This window comes from Notothenia rossii (genome assembly GCF_949606895.1).
Source record: "Notothenia rossii genome assembly, chromosome: 2".
NCBI classification, from domain to species: Eukaryota; Metazoa; Chordata; class Actinopteri; order Perciformes; family Nototheniidae; genus Notothenia; species Notothenia rossii.
Window position 1 is genome coordinate 96,355,167 of NC_136904.1, and position 17,684 is coordinate 96,372,850.

General features: G+C 48.2%; 1 protein-coding gene across 11 annotated transcripts in view; it reads right to left on the minus strand.

Moving 5' to 3' along the window:
* ttn.1 (titin, tandem duplicate 1) overlaps positions 1-17,684 on the minus strand; it is a 236,951-nt gene that overhangs the window by 33,785 nt on the left and 185,482 nt on the right. For all 11 annotated transcript variants that reach the window (XM_079667095.1, XM_079667103.1, XM_079667097.1 and 8 more), the window contains one exon: positions 341-17,677. In XM_079667095.1, the coding sequence (XP_079523221.1) occupies positions 341-17,677 (17,337 nt within the window). The remainder of the gene's footprint in view (positions 1-340; positions 17,678-17,684) is intronic.

Consider the following 17,684-nt stretch of genomic DNA (forward strand, 5'->3'; position numbering starts at 1 on the left):
CTGTAAATGTGCCAGAGTTAGCCAAGAGGCTACGTATAGAATACGGTAACATGTCCATCTCAGTTACTCAAAGGGCAAGGTGATGTGTTTAAAAGACTAAATATATTCCAATCAATTAAAATATAACTGAGAGGCTGGAAACAGCATATAGAGACATTTCTACAGGAAACATTACTTTCCATTTTCAAAACATTGTACAATTATTTTCCCGTCATTTTCAAATGCCTTATTTCATAAAAAAAAAATTATCTCCATATTTGAAGACATGAAAACAAAATTTCTGTATGGAAATTATAATTTGCAGCTCTGAACTAAATGTGAAGGATGGTTGATATGTTACCTGTGATCTTGGTTCCAGCCTTGGCCTCCTGAGAGACGCCCAAACCGTGCTCGTTCTCCCCGATGACTCTGAAGTAGTACATGGCGCCCTCTTGCAGGTCCTCCACCTTGTATGTTAGCACGTGGCAGTTGCTGGTCACAGTGACCCAAGCCTTCTTACTGGCCTCTCGTTTTTCAACGTAGTAGGCCTTCACCGCGTCCCCACCATTGTTCTCTGGAGCTTCCCAGTTGAGGGTCGCAGAGTCCCTGGTAACTGCTGACACTTTGACATTGACCGGGGGTCCAGGAGAGTCCAGCACCTTGACCACCATGGGCAATGTTGCTGTTCCCAGCGAGGATTCAATAGTAACGCAGTATTCGCCCGAGTCATTCCTGGTGGCCTTCTCAAGGGTGAGTGAAGTACTGGACTCTGTGGATTCAATGGTTCCTCTGATCTTCAGATCAACACCCTCCTTGGCCCACGCCACTGACGGCACAGGTTTGCCCTTGAATGGTACCTTGAGAGTGAATGCTGTTCCATGCTTGACCATGAGTACTTTACGCAGCTCAATGTCAACGTCAAACGATGGCTCTGTGGTTCTGTCCATGGCTGTAGCCGGATCTGAGTACAGGCTGCATGTACTGCTGCCAACTTTGTTTATTGCCTTGACACAGAATTCATATTCTGTATCTGTCTTCAGTCCGCTGATGGTGAACTCCAAGCTCTTGGTAAGAGGGATGGCTTCAATCCATCTTGCCAATTCCTCTGGGGATTCAGGTACCTCCTCTTCCTCCTCCTCCTCCTCATACTCATATTCTTCCTCTTCTTCTTCTGGCACCTCTGGCTCTGGTTTGTGGACGTACTCTCTGTATTCTACAGTGTATCCCAGGACAGGAGCACCACCATCATCTCGTGGTGGTTTCCAGACGATGGACACACTGTCCTTATTTGAATTCACCGTCTTCGGCTTGGTTGGGCGAGAGGGAACAACCAGAGCATCCAAGGCTCTGAATGTGGCGGATTGTTCACTGGGAGGACTCAGACCAGCAGCGTTTTCAGCTAAGACTCTGAAGTCGTACTCACAACCCTTGCGCAGTTTGGTTGCTACTGTGATACATTCAACAACTAGATCTCTGTTCACACGGACCCAACGCATGCCGGTCTTCTCACGGCGCTCAATCACGTATCCAGTGACGGGACTGCCTCCATTGCTGGCTGGCTTGCACCAGGAGAGGGCCATTGTAGTTCCAGTAATGTCAGTGACATCCACACCAGTTGGAGCAGAGGCAAATGTGTATGGATCTGTAATCATCACAGCATCACTGTCCAGAGTCTCTCCACGGCCGTGCTTGTTGACGGCCAAAACCCTGAAGATGTATTCGTTGCCCTTGAGCAGTCCTGTGACTTTGAGGTATGTTTTTGTGACGTCCCCATCCACCACTGTCCAGGCCAAACGGCTGGTCTCACGCTTCTCAACAACATAATGCGTGATGTCAGCCCCGCCGGCTTCCTGCGGAGGCCCCCAGCACAGATCACATGCCTCGGCTGTGAGACCTGTGATCTGCAGAGGTCCTGCTGCCGGTCCAGGCTTATCCAGAATCACACAGTGTATTGGCACGGCGACTGTGCCACCAATATTCTTCAGAGTGAGAACATACTGCCCAGAATCTCTTCTGACGCTGTCCTTCACAATGAGGCTAGTGCTGGTATCTGTTGAAACAATCTGGATCCTGGCTCTCAGCTCAATCTCTTTGCCATCCTTGGTCCAGGAAATGACAGGGGCGGGACGTCCAGCAAGGTCAGCGTTAATCTTCAGAGTCTCTCCTGCTTTCACAAGCAATGATTCTCTGTACTTGACATCAATCATTATTCTTGGTGGATCCACATCTGCCTTGACAGTGATGGGACCGGTGGTGTCTGACGGTCCACTGAACAATCCAGCTGCATTCTTAGCAATGACTCGGAAGTCATACTGGCTGTCCTCTGTAAGGCCTGTCGCATCATAGTGGGTCTCAGGCACATTGGTGAAGTTGCATCTGGTCCAGCGTCCTTCTGGAAGATCTCTGCGCTCAATGCTGTAGCCAGTAACCTTGGCTCCTCCATCATACTCTGGCTTCTCCCAGGACAAGGTGACAGATGTTCTGGTGACAGCAGTGACCTCAGGTGTGCCGGGAGGATCACATGGATCTCTGGCTGCTACAGCTTCACAGGCCTTGCTGACTTTACCAATGCCAGCAATATTTTCAGCATAGACACGGTACTCATACATCATGCCTTCTTCAATGCCATTTACTTTGTATTCTGTTTCTTTGATCATTACTCTATTCAACTTTGACCAAATGATGCTAGTGCGCTCTTTCCTCTCCAGGTGGTAGCCCACAACAGGGCTGCCACCGTCATTGACTGGCTCATTCCAGGTCACCAGCATGTAGGACTTGGTGGCCAACTTCACAATAGGTGTAGAGGGAGGTCCAGGCTGTTTGAAGTCGTACTGAGCAGTGATTCCCGGTGTATCCAGATATCCACTCTTGCCATAACGGTTGACAGCATAGATGCGGAATTGATATTCTGCTCCATGTGTCAGGCGGCCAGCCTTGAAAGATGTTCTAGCAACATTACTTGCGACCATCTGCCATTCTTGTGTGTTTGTGTCTCTCTTCTCTACAATGTAGTTACTGATGGAACAGCCACCATCATACTCTGGTAGAGACCAGGACAGTGTGATGCTGTCTGATGTCACTGCATCCAACTTAAAGGCTTTAGGTGGACTTGGTTTATCAAGGACAACCACTCCAATGTCTGCTGTGACAGTTCCTCCTGTGTTTGCAAGGGTGATCTCATACTGGCCAACATGTTCTCTGCAAGCTTCTTTGAGGATAATTTTGGATGAGGTCGCGGTGTTCAGGATGGTCACTGCCGATGTTTGCTTCAAAGGAAGACCGTCCTTCTTCCAGGATACAACAGGCTTTGGTCTGCCTCTCACTGGAACCTCGAGGGTGAGGTCGCCTCCAGCCTTCACACTGTATGTGTTAAACAGTAAGTGGAGGGATGGTTCAATTGCAACATCCTTTGCAACCACAGGCAAGCCAAGATCCTTTGGCTCGCTCTTTCCCTTTTCATTGATTGCAATCACTCTGAATAGATAGACTTCATTAGGACTCAGATTAGGAACGGTGGCTTCAGTCACCTTGACCGTGCACGCTGTGCCCCATTTATCTCCACTCTTAGGCTTGAATTCTACATTATAGCATATGACTTTGCTTCCACCATCATGAGCAGGTTTTTCCCATACCAGAGTCACACTGGTCTTGGTCTGATCTACAAGAGTAACCTTGTTCGGTGGCAGCGGTACCTCAGACACCTTGATTTCTTTGGTTTCTACCACCTGTCCCTGGCCATATTTATTAACGGCACAGACTCTGAAGTAGAAAATGCCACCTTCAGGCAATTCCTCAATCTTGAATGAGTTTGTCAAGCAGTTGCTGGTGACAGTAGTGTATGCCTTCCTGACAGACTCTCTCTTCTCAACAATGTAGTTTGTGATTTTAGAGCCTCCATCAGTGAGGGGTGTATCCCAGGCAAGAGTCACTGAATCCTTCTTGAGCTCCTTAACTGCGAAGCTTTGTGGTGCACTCGGTGTGTCCAGAATTCTCACTGCAACAATGGCAGACTTTTCACCACTACTATTCTCCAGTGTCAGTGAGTATTTTCCACTGTCAAAGCGATTAACATTGTCAATGACAAGCATGGTGTAAGAGCTGGTGGTGTCAATAGCAGCACGGTCGGTGAGGGCACCATCAACCTTCTCCCACTTCACGGAAGGTTCAGGCCGTCCTCTAATGGCAACAAAAAGACGCAGAGTTCCTCCTGCACGGACAGAAACCACCTTTCTGAGATCAGCGTCCAGCTCAATCTCTGGTGCTTCCACCCGGTCAGAAGTGACCACAGTACCGTGGACGCTAGCAGCCTCGCCCACTCCCTCCGAGTTGATGGCACAGACACGGAACTGGTACTCTCCACCTTCCTTCACGTCTGTGATAGTGAGCTTAGTGGCTTGTGTGCCAGTGGGTGGAGTGCACATGGTCCATTCCTTTATAACTGGTGCCTCTATGGCTGGCGCTACTTCTGTCTCCTCATCTTCTTCAGGCTCTGGTGTGTACTCCCGCATTTCCACAAGGTAACCCTTTACGTAGGCACCACCATCAAAGTCAGGTTTGCCCCAGGTCAGGGACACAGAAGACTTGCTGTAGTCTGTCACCTTAGGATGATGTGGAGGTCCAGGTGGTGTGAGGGAATCACAAGCTCTGTAGAGCAGGGACAACTCACTGAGGTCTCCCATTCCAGCCTCGTTCTCAGCTGCAACACGGAACTCGTAGAAGTGGTCCGTCATCAGACCCGTGACCTTGAAGTGATTGTCGGTCAGCTTTTGTCTGTTGCATTTTGTCCACCTTACACTATCCTTGTCACGCTTTTCAAGGTGGAAGGTGTCAATTTCAGCTCCACCACTCTGCTCTGGAGGAGTCCAAGTCAGAACAATAGAGTCCTTTGTAATCTGACTTCCTTCTGGAGTTCCAGGAGCACTGGGGGGCTTGTAAGGATTGCGTGCAATGATGGGTTCACTCTCAAGACAATCTCCAACACCATATTTGTTGACTGCCTTGACTCTGAAAATGTATTCATTTCCAGTGAGCAGATTTTTTAGTTTATAGAATGTACCCTTAACACTCTGTGCAGCTACTGTCCAGGACAACCTGCTGGTATCTCTCTTCTCCAATATATAGTGAGTGATGCTAGCCCCACCATCTAGAGTTGGCTCAGACCAGGCAAGGGTGCACCTGTCAGACATGATCCCTGTCACTGTCATGGGTCCAGGGGGTGGACCTGGTTTATCAAGGACTTTGACGGTGATAGGGAAGGTTTTTGTTCCGCCTGGATTTTTGAGGACGAGGTCATAGTGGCCACTGTCAAGCTTGGTGACATCTTTAATCGTAATGGCTGTACGTTTCTGTGTAGTCTTCACTTCAATGCGCAGGGCTTTTGGCATTTCCTTACCCTCTTTTAGCCAGGCAACATCAGGAATTGGTTTTCCATATATGTCTGCATCAAGAACCAAGTGTTCACCTGCATTGATAACAATGGCATCCTTGTATTTGGGATCCATTGAGGCCCTTGGTGGTTCAATTTCATCAGTAGCAGTAATAGGTCCAGAGCTGTCGGATGGCTCGCTAAAGACTCCGGCTGCATTTCTTGCACTAACTCTAAATTCATATTGCTCGCTCTCAGTCAGGCCAGTGACGGTGTACTCAGTCTCCACTATATTTGTGAAATTAGCTCTGACCCAGCGCTTCTCATCGGAGGCAAGATCTTTCCTTTCCACAATATATCCATTCACTTTGCTGCCACCATCATACTCAGGCTTGGTCCACTGAATCTTTATTATGGTCTTAGAGATAGAAACGGCTTCAGGAGCACCAGGAGGATCACATGGGTCACGAGCAACAAAGGACTCAGACGCTTTACTGCATCTGCCAATGCCAACAATATTTTCACCATACACTCTGAATTCATATCCAATACCCTCCTCAAGATTGCTGATCTTGAACTGAGTATCAGTGATAAGAGTCTTGTTTAGTTTGTTCCACATGATGCTGCTTCTCTCCTTGCTTTCTAGATGGTACCCAATGACTGTACTTCCACCATCATTGACAGGCTCATTCCACTCAATGATCATCATTTCCTTTGTTGCAGATTGAACACGTGGTGTTCCTGGAGGCCCTGGTGGTTTGTATGGATATTGAACCACGATGGACTTTGAATCCAGGGATGAACCCTTTCCATATCTGTTTTCAGCTATGATTCTGAACTGGTATTCTGCACCAGTCTTCAGCTTAGGGATCTTTATTGCTGTTCTTGCAAGCTGTGTGGTGACTGACTGCCATGATTGGGTGGTGGTGTCTCTCTTTTCCACAATGTAGCTCTTTACCTGGCATCCACCCATGTACTCTGGTGGATCCCATGCGAGGTGGACAAAGGTGTTGCTCACTTCTACAACCTTCAACGGACCTTTAGGAGGACCAGGCTTGTCAAGGACAATTATAGACAAATCCTGACTGATGGTGTTGACATTATTGCTTGCTTTGATGGAATATCTGCCAAAGTCCTCCTTGCATGCTTCAGTAATTCTAATTCCAATTATTGTTGGTGTGTTTATCACATTGACTCTTGACGTCACATCCAAAGACAGACCGTCCTTGGTCCAGGATACTTGAGGTTTGGGTCTGCCAAGCAACGGGAACTCCAACCTCAGGTCTTTTCCAGCTAACACACTGTAGGTGTTGAATTGCATCTTAATGCTTGGCTCCATGGTCATGTCACTGGCAACAATGGGCGCAGCAAGAGCAACTGGCTCACTCTTTCCCTTCTCATTGTAAGCAATGACCTGGAAAAAGTATTCTGCTCCTGATGTGAGGCCTTTGACTGTGCCGTCACATGTCTTTGTATTTGTTGCGACTCCCCACTTGTCTGTACCCTTGGGTTGCATCTCAATCAGGTAGCCACCTATTCTACTGCCTCCATCATGCTCAGGCTTCTCCCAGGCCAGAGAGACTGTGGCTTTGGTGACATCAGTGATAGAGATTTTTCCAACAGGCATTGGTACCTCGGAGGCCTTGAAAGCTGCCTTTGTTTCAATAGACGAGCCAGTTCCGAAATCATTCTCAGCCATGACTCTGAAGTAGTACAAGGCACCTTCAGCCAAGTTGTCCACTTTGAAGGTTGTTGATGTGCATTTTGTCGACACATTTGCATAGGCCTTTCTGGTTGATTCACGTTTGTCGATGACATAGTTCTTGATTTTGGAACCTCCATCAATCAGTGGGGCCTCCCATACAAGAGTGACAGAGTCCTTTCTAATGTCTTGAACAGCGAGTTTCAGTGGGGCACTGGGTGTATCCAGGACTTTAACCGAAACAATCTCAGACACAGTCCCACTGCTGTTGGTCAGACTCAAGGAGTATTTTCCAGAGTCATTCCTGTCACATGAGTCAATGGACAACTGTGTGAAGTTCAGAGCTTTCTCAACCACCGCTTTTTCAGTCAAGTCTCCCTCATCCTTAGTCCACTTAACCTCAGGTGTTGGCCTGCCCTTGAATGGAATATGGATTCTAACAGATCCACCAGCTTTCACGATGATGCCCTTCCTTAGCTCTGAATCGAGCATGATTAGTGGTGGCTCCACCCTTTCCTCTGGTTTGGATGTTCCAGAAAGAGATGCTGGCTCACCAACTCCCAGTTTGTTCAGAGCACACACCTGGATTTTGTATTCCTGACCCTCAGTCAGTTTGGTAATTTCATATTTGTTGACACGCAGGCCAGTAGGGGGAGTAACCATGGTCCATTCTTCCTCTTCAGCCTTGCAGACTTCAACAATGTATCCTTGGATTTCACTGCCACCATCAGACAGAGGCTTACCCCAGGACACTGAAATAGAGCTCTTTGTGGAGTCACTTACATTCACATATGCCGGTGCACCAGGTTTGTACTTGGGGTCACTGGCCTTGTAGTATGGAGTTGGGAGGCTTGGCACTCCTGCTCCAACAACATTCTCAGCTGTGACTCTGAACTCATATTCATGGCCAGAGGTTAGGCCTGTAACTCTGAAGGACAGATCAGTGACCTTCTGTCGGTTGCATCTAGTCCACTTGATTCCCTGTCGGTCCTTCTTTTCAACAATGTAATTGGTAATCTCACTGCCTCCTTCGGTGTCAGGAGCTAACCAAGAGACGGTCATGCCATCATGTGCAATGTTGGTTACTTCCTCCATGTGAGGTTGACCAGGAGCAATAAATGGAGTCTTCATAATGGCTGCACTAGACAGCAGTGGTTCACTGATACCATAACCGTTAACCGCCATGACACGGAACATGTACTCATTGCCTTCCAGTAAATTGGTAACTTTGAAGCATGTGTTTTCACAGCTGTTAGAAACAATAGTCCAAGCAAGGCGGCTGGTCTCTCTTCTCTCGATGAGATAGTTTTTAATAGGACTACCTCCATCATGTAGAGGGGCACGCCAGGCCAGTGTGCATCTATCTTCAGCTACTCCCGCGATGTGAAGGGGTCCTTCACATTGGCTGGGTCTGTCCAGCACCACCACCTTGAATGGAACAGTTTCACTGCCAGCGCAGTTTGTCAGCTGAAGAGTGTAATCTCCACCATCAACTCTGATAGAGTCCTTAATTACAATCATAGCATGGTTTTCTGTGTTCTTTATTTCCAGTCTGAGTGTATTCTCGGTTGGTTTTTCACCCTTGAACCACTGGATTGTAGGGACTGGCTTGCCAGAGACATCTGCGTCCAGCTTGAATGTCTCTCCGGCATTGACGATGATGGTCTTGGTGAATGCAGGGTCGATGGAGAATTTGGGCGCCTCAAACTCGTCACTTACAGTGATCGGTCCACTGTTGTAGGATGGCTTACTGACGGTGCCTACAGCATTTTTGGCAATGACTCTAAAGTCATACTGGGCATTTTCAGTCAGACCAGTCACAGTGAACTTGGTCTCAATCACATTAGTGAAGTTTGCCCTTACCCACCTGCCCTCTGGCAGATCACGCCTCTCCACGGTATAGCCGGTGATATTACTGCCACCATCATATTCTGGTTTAGTCCATTGGATGATGATGGTGTCTTTGGTCACATGGATGGCCTCTGGTGTGCCAGGAGGATCACATGGGTCACGTGCAACACAGCCCTCTGAGAGCTTACTGCACCTTCCAATGCCAACAATATTCTCAGCATAAACTCTGTATTCATACTCAATACTCTCCTCCAAGGGGTAACTCTTGAAAATAGGCTCATGGATTAGTGTCTTGTTGATCTTGATCCAGAGAATACTGTTCCTCTCTTTCCTCTCGAGATGGTATCCAAGGACAGGGCTGCCTCCATCTGCGACAGGCTCGTTCCACTCAACAATCTGGTGGTCCCGAGAGAGGGAGGAGACAAAGGGGGTTCCTGATGGACCTGGCTCTTTGTATGGGTACTTAGCAACCACGGCGGGTGAATCCAGACCGTGACTCTTGCCGTAGCGGTTCTGGGCAATGATCCTGAACTGGTATTCAGATCCAGTCTTCAGTCTAGGCACTTTGATGGTGGTTCTTGCCCAGTTGTTGCTCACATTTTCCCAAGATGTGGTAGTAGTATCTCTCTTCTGTACAATGTAGTTTGAAATCTGGCAGCCACCATTGTGTTTTGGTGGATCCCATGAAAGAGTGATACTCTGTGTTGTAATTTCATCGAACCTCACAGGGCCAGATGGAGGGCCGGGTTTGTCAAGTACAATGATTTCAAGGGATGTGTCCTTCTTTCCTGCTGAGTTAACAAGATTTATACTGTACATGCCACCATCATCACCAGCAGCCTCCTTAATGCTCAGTGTTGTATGTGTTGGTGAGTTGAGAATGTTGACTCTGGTAGTGAACTTCAAAGAAGCTCCATCTTTACTCCATAAGACTTTTGGTTTGGGTCGTCCATAGATGGGAACGTCAACATTTAGGTCTTTGCCCACAAGGACACTGTAGCTGCTGAATGCTGGTCGAACTTCAGGCTCAAAGACTAGGTCTGTGGTCATCACTGGACCAGAAAGGACTCTGGGGTCACTTTTTCCCTTATCGTTGATTGCTGTGACTCTGAACAGATACTCTTCTCCAGGGTTCAGTTTGGTAACAGTAGTCTCCATTGTCTTAAATGTGTTAACACCATTCCACTTCTCCTGGCCCTTGAGCTGCACCTCAAGCAGATAATGAATCACTCTGCTGCCACCATCATACTCTGGCTTCTCCCAGGCCAGAGAGATGCTTGTTTTGGTCTGATCTGTAATAATCAAGTTCTTTGGAGTCTGGGGCACCTCTGAGACCTTAAGAGGGTCAACAGTTGTGGCAGGCAGGCCGACACCATGTCCGTTCTCAGCAAGGACTCGGAAGTAGTAACTGCAGCCCTCCTGGAGCGGCTCAATCTTCCACGAAAGCTTGTGACAATTTGTTGCAACTGCAGCGTATGTCTTACGTGTACTTTCTCTCTTTTCAATAACATAATTCTTGATCTTGGACCCGCCATCCAAAAGAGGTGGCTCCCATTCCAGTGTGACTGACTGGTTTGTAATTTCTTTCACTTTCAAAGCAACGGGAGCACTAGGTGTGTCGAGAACACGGACAACAACAAATGCAGATTTGGTTCCGCTGGCGTTCTCTGCAGTGATGGTGTATTTTCCACTGTCATTTCTGCTCATCTTGTCGATGACAAGGGATGAGTAACTGCTGGTTACCTCGACCTGAGCCGTCTCCTTAAGTGCAGCTTCATCTTTGTCCCAAGTGATGGTAGGAGTGGGCCTTCCCTTGATGGGTATAAACAGTCTAAGGGAAGCTCCAGCTTTAATGGTCACAATCTTTCTCAGTTCTGCGTCAATGTCAAGGTCTGGCTCCTCTGCCCTGTCCTGTGCAACGACAGCTCCAGAGACATCAGCAGGCTCACCAACTCCAACTTTGTTAATAGCACAAACTCTAAACTTGTATGCCTGGTTTTCCTTCAGGTTTGCAACTTCATACTTTGTCTTCTTGATACCAGTGGCTGGTGTGCACATTGTCCATTGCTCGGCAGGGGCATCTGTGGCAGTGGCCTCAGCAGGGGCCTCAGCAGGAGCCTCCGCTGGCAATGCTGACTCTGTGGTGGTGCAGCACTCAACAATGTATCCCTCAATGGAACAGCCTCCATCACAGGCAGGCTTGCTCCATGACAGAAACACTGATGTCCTAGATGTGTCCGTCACCTTTGGATTGTGTGGTGGGCCGGGCCTGAAGATGGGATCGAGAGATCTGAAGTAAACAGTCGGGGAGCTTGGGTCTCCAGCACCTACAGCATTCTCAGCTGCAACTCTGAATTCATAACAATGGCCTTCCAAGAGTCCAGGGACCTTGAAAGTCAAGTCAGTGACTGTTTTCCTGTTGCATCTGGTCCATCTGACACCTTCCTTGTCATGTTTCTCAATTATGTATCCGGTGATAGGACTGCCTCCATCCTCAGAAGGAGCCTCCCAGGTCAGCATCATCGAATCTTTTCTAATATCTGAAACTTCCAAGCTCTTTGGTGTTCCAGGGGCTGCATATGGATCCTTGATTGTGACAGCATCAGACTCCAGTGGTGCACCAACCCCATACTGGTTGACAGCATAGACTCTGAAGATGTACTCGTTTCCTTCCAGCAGCTTAGTAATCTTCAAAAAGATAGTCTCCACATTTGAGTCGACAACAGTCCAGACTAGCCTGCTTGTCTCTCTCCTCTTCACAATGTAGTGAGAGATCTTGCTGCCACCATCTTGCACTGGAGGTTTCCATGAAAGGCAGCACCGATCTTTGGTTATTCCTGTTATTACAAGAGGTCCCTGTGGTTCTCCAGGTTTATCTAGAACAACAACATTGACCTCTACTGCTTTTTCTCCTCCTGGATTCTTCAGCAGCAGAATGTATTGGCCTCCATCTGTAAGTTTGGCTTCCTTGAAAGATATATAAGCTTTGGTGGGTGTGTTCTTAATTTCTCTATGAATAGTGTTGCCAAGTTCATTCTCTCCCATCATCCATTGGATAGAGGGCAATGGTTTTCCATGAACATCCGCATCAATCTTGAAGTTGTCTCCAGCATTGACCACAATAGTCTTTGTGTACTCTGGGTCTATGCTAACGCATGGGGGTTCAATCTCATCCTTGGCAGTGATGGGGCCAGTGCTGAAAGAGGGCATACTGAAAACACCAGCAGCATTTCTGGCAATAACACGGAACTCATACAGGCTGTCCTGCACAAGTCCAGTTGCAACGTATTCAGTCTCAATGACGTTGGTGAAGTTAGCCTTCAGCCAGCGACCTTCAGGAAGCTCCTTCTTTTCCACAATGTAGCCAGTGACCTTTGAACCACCATCATATTCAGGCTTATTCCAAACGATGGTAATGGAGTCATTTCCGATCTTTGTCGCCTCTGGGGTGCCAGGGGGGTCACAAGGATCTCTGGCAATACGTCCCTCAGACACTTTGCTCATTTTTCCTATTCCAACAATGTTTTCAGCATAAACTCTGTATTCATACTCCATACCTGGTTCCAGATCACTGGTCTTGAAGGTTTGGTCAGTAATCAGAGACTTGTTCAGTTTCACCCACATGATGCTGTTTCTCTCCTTGCGGTCGAGATGGTAGCCTAAGATTGTGCTTCCACCATCATTCACAGGTTCATTCCAGGCCACCACCATGCTGTCTTTGGTGCAGACTGCAATGTTTGGTGTTCCTGGGGGTCCGGGGAGCTTGTATGGGTATTGAGCCACAATACACTCTGAGAGAAGAACAGGGCCTTTTCCATATCTGTTTTCTGCTGTTATTCTAAACTGATACTCAGAGCCAGTCTTCAACCTGCCTGCCTTGATTTTGGTTCTTGCGAGATTTGGAGATACAACCATCCAAGCAGTTGTGGATGTGTCTCTCTTTTCCACAATGTAGTGTTTGATGGTGCAACCACCGTCATAGACTGGTCGGCTCCAGGCGATGGTTACACTTCCAGAAGTTACCTCCTCTACCTTAACGGGGCCGCCAGGCTTACCCGGTTTGTCGAGTACAACAATACCGAAGTCTGCTGTTGCCTCTCCTGCTGTGTTCTTTAACGTGATGTGGTACTTTCCAATGTCATCTTTAGTAGCTTCTTTTATGTTGAGCTTCAGCATTGTCTCAGTTCCGCCAACGTTGACTCTGGTACTCCTCTTCAGAGGTTCACCATCTTTAACCCAGGAGACTTCTGCTTTGGGACGTGCCACTATTGGGACTTCTACTGTCAGATTTTCTCCTGCCAACACACTGAATGTGTTGAATATCATTTTGATAGAAGGTGCAATCACAAGATCCTTTAAGATCACAGGCACACCGATTTGACGTGGGTCACTTGTTCCCTTCTCGTTTCTTGCTGCCACACGGAACATGTACTCTTCACCCTCATTGAGTTGTTTAATAGTAGCTTCTGTTTCCTGTACAATGCCAGACGGGTACCACTTATCCTCACCCTTGGGCTGGATCTCAATGACATAACAGCCAACTCTGCTGCCGCCATCGTGCACTGGCTTCTCCCAGGCCAGGGTGACAGTGGTCTTGGTGACATCCTTAAGAGTGATCTTGCCAGGTGGCTGTGGTTTCTCAGACACTTTAACTGATTCACCAGCCTCAATGGGAAGACCAATGCCATATTCATTCTCAGCTAGAACTCTGAAGTAATAGTTGCATCCTTCCAGAAGCTGGCCTACTGTGAAGGTGGTGCTATGGCAGTTAGAGTTAACTGTGGCATATGCTTTCCTTGTGGACTCACGTTTTTCAACAATATAGTTCTTAATCTTAACTCCTCCATCATTCACTGGTGGCTCCCAGGTAAGAGTGACAGATTCCTTTGTTACAGCAGTAATCTTCAGATTCTGTGGGGCACTTGGTGTGTCAAGCACACGGACCTGGACTGTAACTGTCTTGGAGCCAGACTCGTTTTCAACTGTAAGGTTGTACTTTCCGCTGTCAAATCTATTGACATTTTCAACAACAAGTGACGTGTATGATGTCGTGCTGTCAATGGTTGCCCTCTCCACACGCTCCCCATCTCCCTTGGTCCATGAAGCAGTAGGAGCTGGTCGGCCTCTGATGGGCACAAACAGTCTGAGTGAGCAGCAGGCTCTCAGACTGACAACCTTGCGGAGCTCAGCATCCAACTCAATCTCAGGTGGAAGGAGCCTGTCCTCTGCCTTGGCATTGCCAGGTACAGATGCTGCCTCTCCAATGCCTTCACTGTTGATGGCAGAGATGTTAATCATGTACTCCTGGTTCTCCTTCAGGTTAATAATGGTGAATGAGGTGGCAAGGAGTCCTTCTTTGGGTGTCACAATTGTCCATTCTTCCTCTTCCTCTTTCTCAGATGGGATGCAGGTCTCCACAATGTAACCAGTGAGGTCTGAGCCTCCATCATACACAGGCTTGTTCCAGGCCACAGTGATCGAGGACTTGGATGTGTCCAAGATTCTGGGGTTGCATGGGGCCCCGGGTGCGTACAGCACATCAGTGGCCTTGTAGAAGGGACTCGAGGCACTTGGCGGGCTCAGTCCGGCAATATTCTCAGCAATAACTCTGAATTCATACTCATGCCCAACGAGAAGGCCTGTTGCCTTGAACTGTAGATCTTTTACCTTCCTCTTGTTGCATTTGACCCAGCGGAGGCCTATCCTGTCTTTCCTTTCAATGCTGTAGTTGGTGATGGGAGTTCCACCATCACTCTTAGGCGCCTGCCACATAACAAACATTGAATCTTTAGTGATAGCCGTCACCTCAGGATTTTCTGGAGCCTCTGGAACCACATATGGGTTGTCTGCAATGGTGGGTTCTGAATCAAGACACTCGCCAATTCCATACTTGTTCACTGCCATAACTCTGAAAATGTATTCATTTCCTTTGAGCAGCTTGGTCACCTTGTACTGTGTAACTTGCAGCTCTGAAACCACATTGGTCCAAACGAGTCTGCTTGACTCGCGCTTCTGAATCACGTATCCGTCAATCTTAGCACCTCCATCATCTGCAGGTGGAGCCCAGGAGAGTATACAGTTATCAGTGGTAACATCAGACACCTCCAGAGGTCCTCCAGGTGGTCCAGGTCTGTCAAGTACTTTAACCTTAAAGGTGTGCTTAGCAAATCCACCAACATTAGTGGCAGTCAAAACAAATTCTCCTCCATCCGCTCTGATGGAGTCCTTGTTGGTCAGAAGGGTTGTCAGTTCTGTGAATTTGACGTCCAGTTTCATCGTGTTCTCAATGTCCTTTCCATTCTTGGTCCAGACCATGGATGGGGTTGGTTGACCGGCAATGTCAGCATCAAGCTTGAAGGACTCTCCTGCTTTCAGCAGAATAGTATCTTTAAAGATGGCATCAACCATAATACGTGGCTCAATGATGTCGTCTTTGCAGGTGATTGGGTCTGAGTGATCAGATGGAACGCTCACTGCCCCGGCTGAGTTTCTGGCTATAACACGGAACTCATAGGAGGCATCCTGAGTCAGTCCGCTGACAGTGAAAGCTGTCTCTGTGATGTTGGTGAAGTTGGCTCTCATCCAGCGGCCAGCAGGCAGTTCCTTCTTCTCCACCGTGTAGCCAGTGATTTTGAAACCACCGTCGTACTCTGGCTTTGCCCACTGAATGGTGATGACATTCTTATTGACAAAGATGGGCTCAGGCATACCTGGAGGGTCCACAGGGTCCAAGGCCAGGATGGCTTCTGAGGCCTTGCTTGGCTTACCAATTCCAGCCATGTTTTCAGCCATGACGCGGAACTCATAGGCAGCACCGTCTTCAAGCCCGATGGTTTTAAAGAGGTTTCCTTTGACAAGAGTCTTGCTGATCTTTTGCCATACGATGCTACTTCTCTCTTTCCTCTCAACATGATAACCAATCACTTCATTTCCACCATCAACCACAGGCTCATTCCATCCAACGGTGATTGAGTCCTTGGTAAATGCAACAACACCTGGAGTACCTGGAGGACCAGGTACTCTGAATGGATAGGCAGCCACCACAGCATTTGAGGTGATGGGAGGTCCAACACCATATCTGTTCTTAGCCTTGACTCTGAACAGGTACTCTGATCCAGTGGTCAGGCGAATGGCTTTGAACACAGTGCGAATGGTAGCAGAGGACAGCTCAGTCCAGGTTTGGGAAGTTGTGTCTCTGATCTCAACCACATAGTTGTTGATGGGAACACCTCCGTCATTCTCAGGAGTGTCCCATGCAAAGACACAATAGGTACGAGATATCTCCACAATGTTAATCGGTCCCTTGGGGGGCCCGGGTACATCGTGAACCTTGACAATGATGTTGTCTGTCACAGAGCCAACAATGTTCTTTCCTGTCATGGTGTACAACCCGCTGTCAGCTCTGTTGCATTCACCAATGCTGAGAATGACAGTAGCAGCGGTAGTTTCCACGCTGGTTCTCTGTGTAAGCTTCAGGGTTGCGCCATCCTTTTGCCAACTAATAGTTGGTCTAGGACGTCCCATAACTGGAATTTCAACCTTGATGTCGTCTCCTGCCTTGGCAATGATAGTTTTCTGACATACACCCCGCAGGTCAAACTCAGGCAGGGAGGTAGAGTCCTTGACCTGGATGGATTTGCTCTCATGTGGTGCACTTCTACCAGAGTGGTTGACAGCCATGACACGGAAGAAGTACTCCTCCAACTCATTCAGACTCTTCACAGTGAAGTCCATGGTCTTCACTGCTGTCACGTGTGCCCACTGATCAGTTCCCTTCTTCTTGGCTTCAAGGACATATCCTGTAACTCTGCTTCCACCATCATGCTTGGGCTTGGTCCAAGCCAAGCTCACAGAGTTCTTGGTGATATCAGTAGGGATGATACTCTGTGGAGGCGTTGGTGCCTGTGATGCACGAATTGGATCAGCCGTCTCTACTGACTCACCGATGCCATACTCGTTCTCGGCAGACACTCTGAAGTAATACTCACAGCCTTCACACAAGTCACTGATGTTCACTGAGGTGGTTGGGCAATGTGTGATAGCTGTAGCAAAAGCCTTGCGTGTTGATTCTCTCTTTTCAATTATGTAGTTGGTGATTTTGGCTCCACCATCGATCAGAGGCATCTCCCACTGAAGAGTGATGTTGTCCTTTTCAATCTTAAGAGGTTTCAGGTTGAGTGGGGGTCCAGGTGAATCCAGGACTCTCACATTTATATCTGCAGTTTTATTTCCAGCAGAGTTTTCCAGGGTCAGCTCGTATTTACCGGCATCAACCCTTGAGCTCTCAGGGATGATCAGCATTGTGAAGGACTCGGTGCTGTCAATGACTGCCCGCAGGACAGGACCTCCCTCCTTAGTCCAGGCAACAGCAGGCGAAGGACGTCCCTTGATAGGCACAAAGAGGCGGATGGAGCAGCCAGCCCTGACGACCAGGGTTCTTCTCAGCTCCATATCCAGCTCCAAACCAGGTTCGGCTTCACGCTCTACGATCTCCATCAGCTCCAGAGTCTCAGCAGGCTCTCCGGCTCCTTTAGCATTCACAGCACTAATTCTGAAGTGGTACTTTGCACCTGTCTCCAGTCCGGGAACCACAAACTCTGTGATCCTCAGTGGAGACAAGGGGGTGTCTCTAACCCATTCTTCTGCCCCTTCCTTCTTGTGCTCAATCACATATCCAGTCACCTCCAGTCCTCCGTTGTCCAGGGGTTTTCCCCAGTTCAGAGTGGCAGTGGTGTGGGTCGTGTCTGTGACTCTTGGATTGACTGGAGGTCCTGGCACATCTGCCAG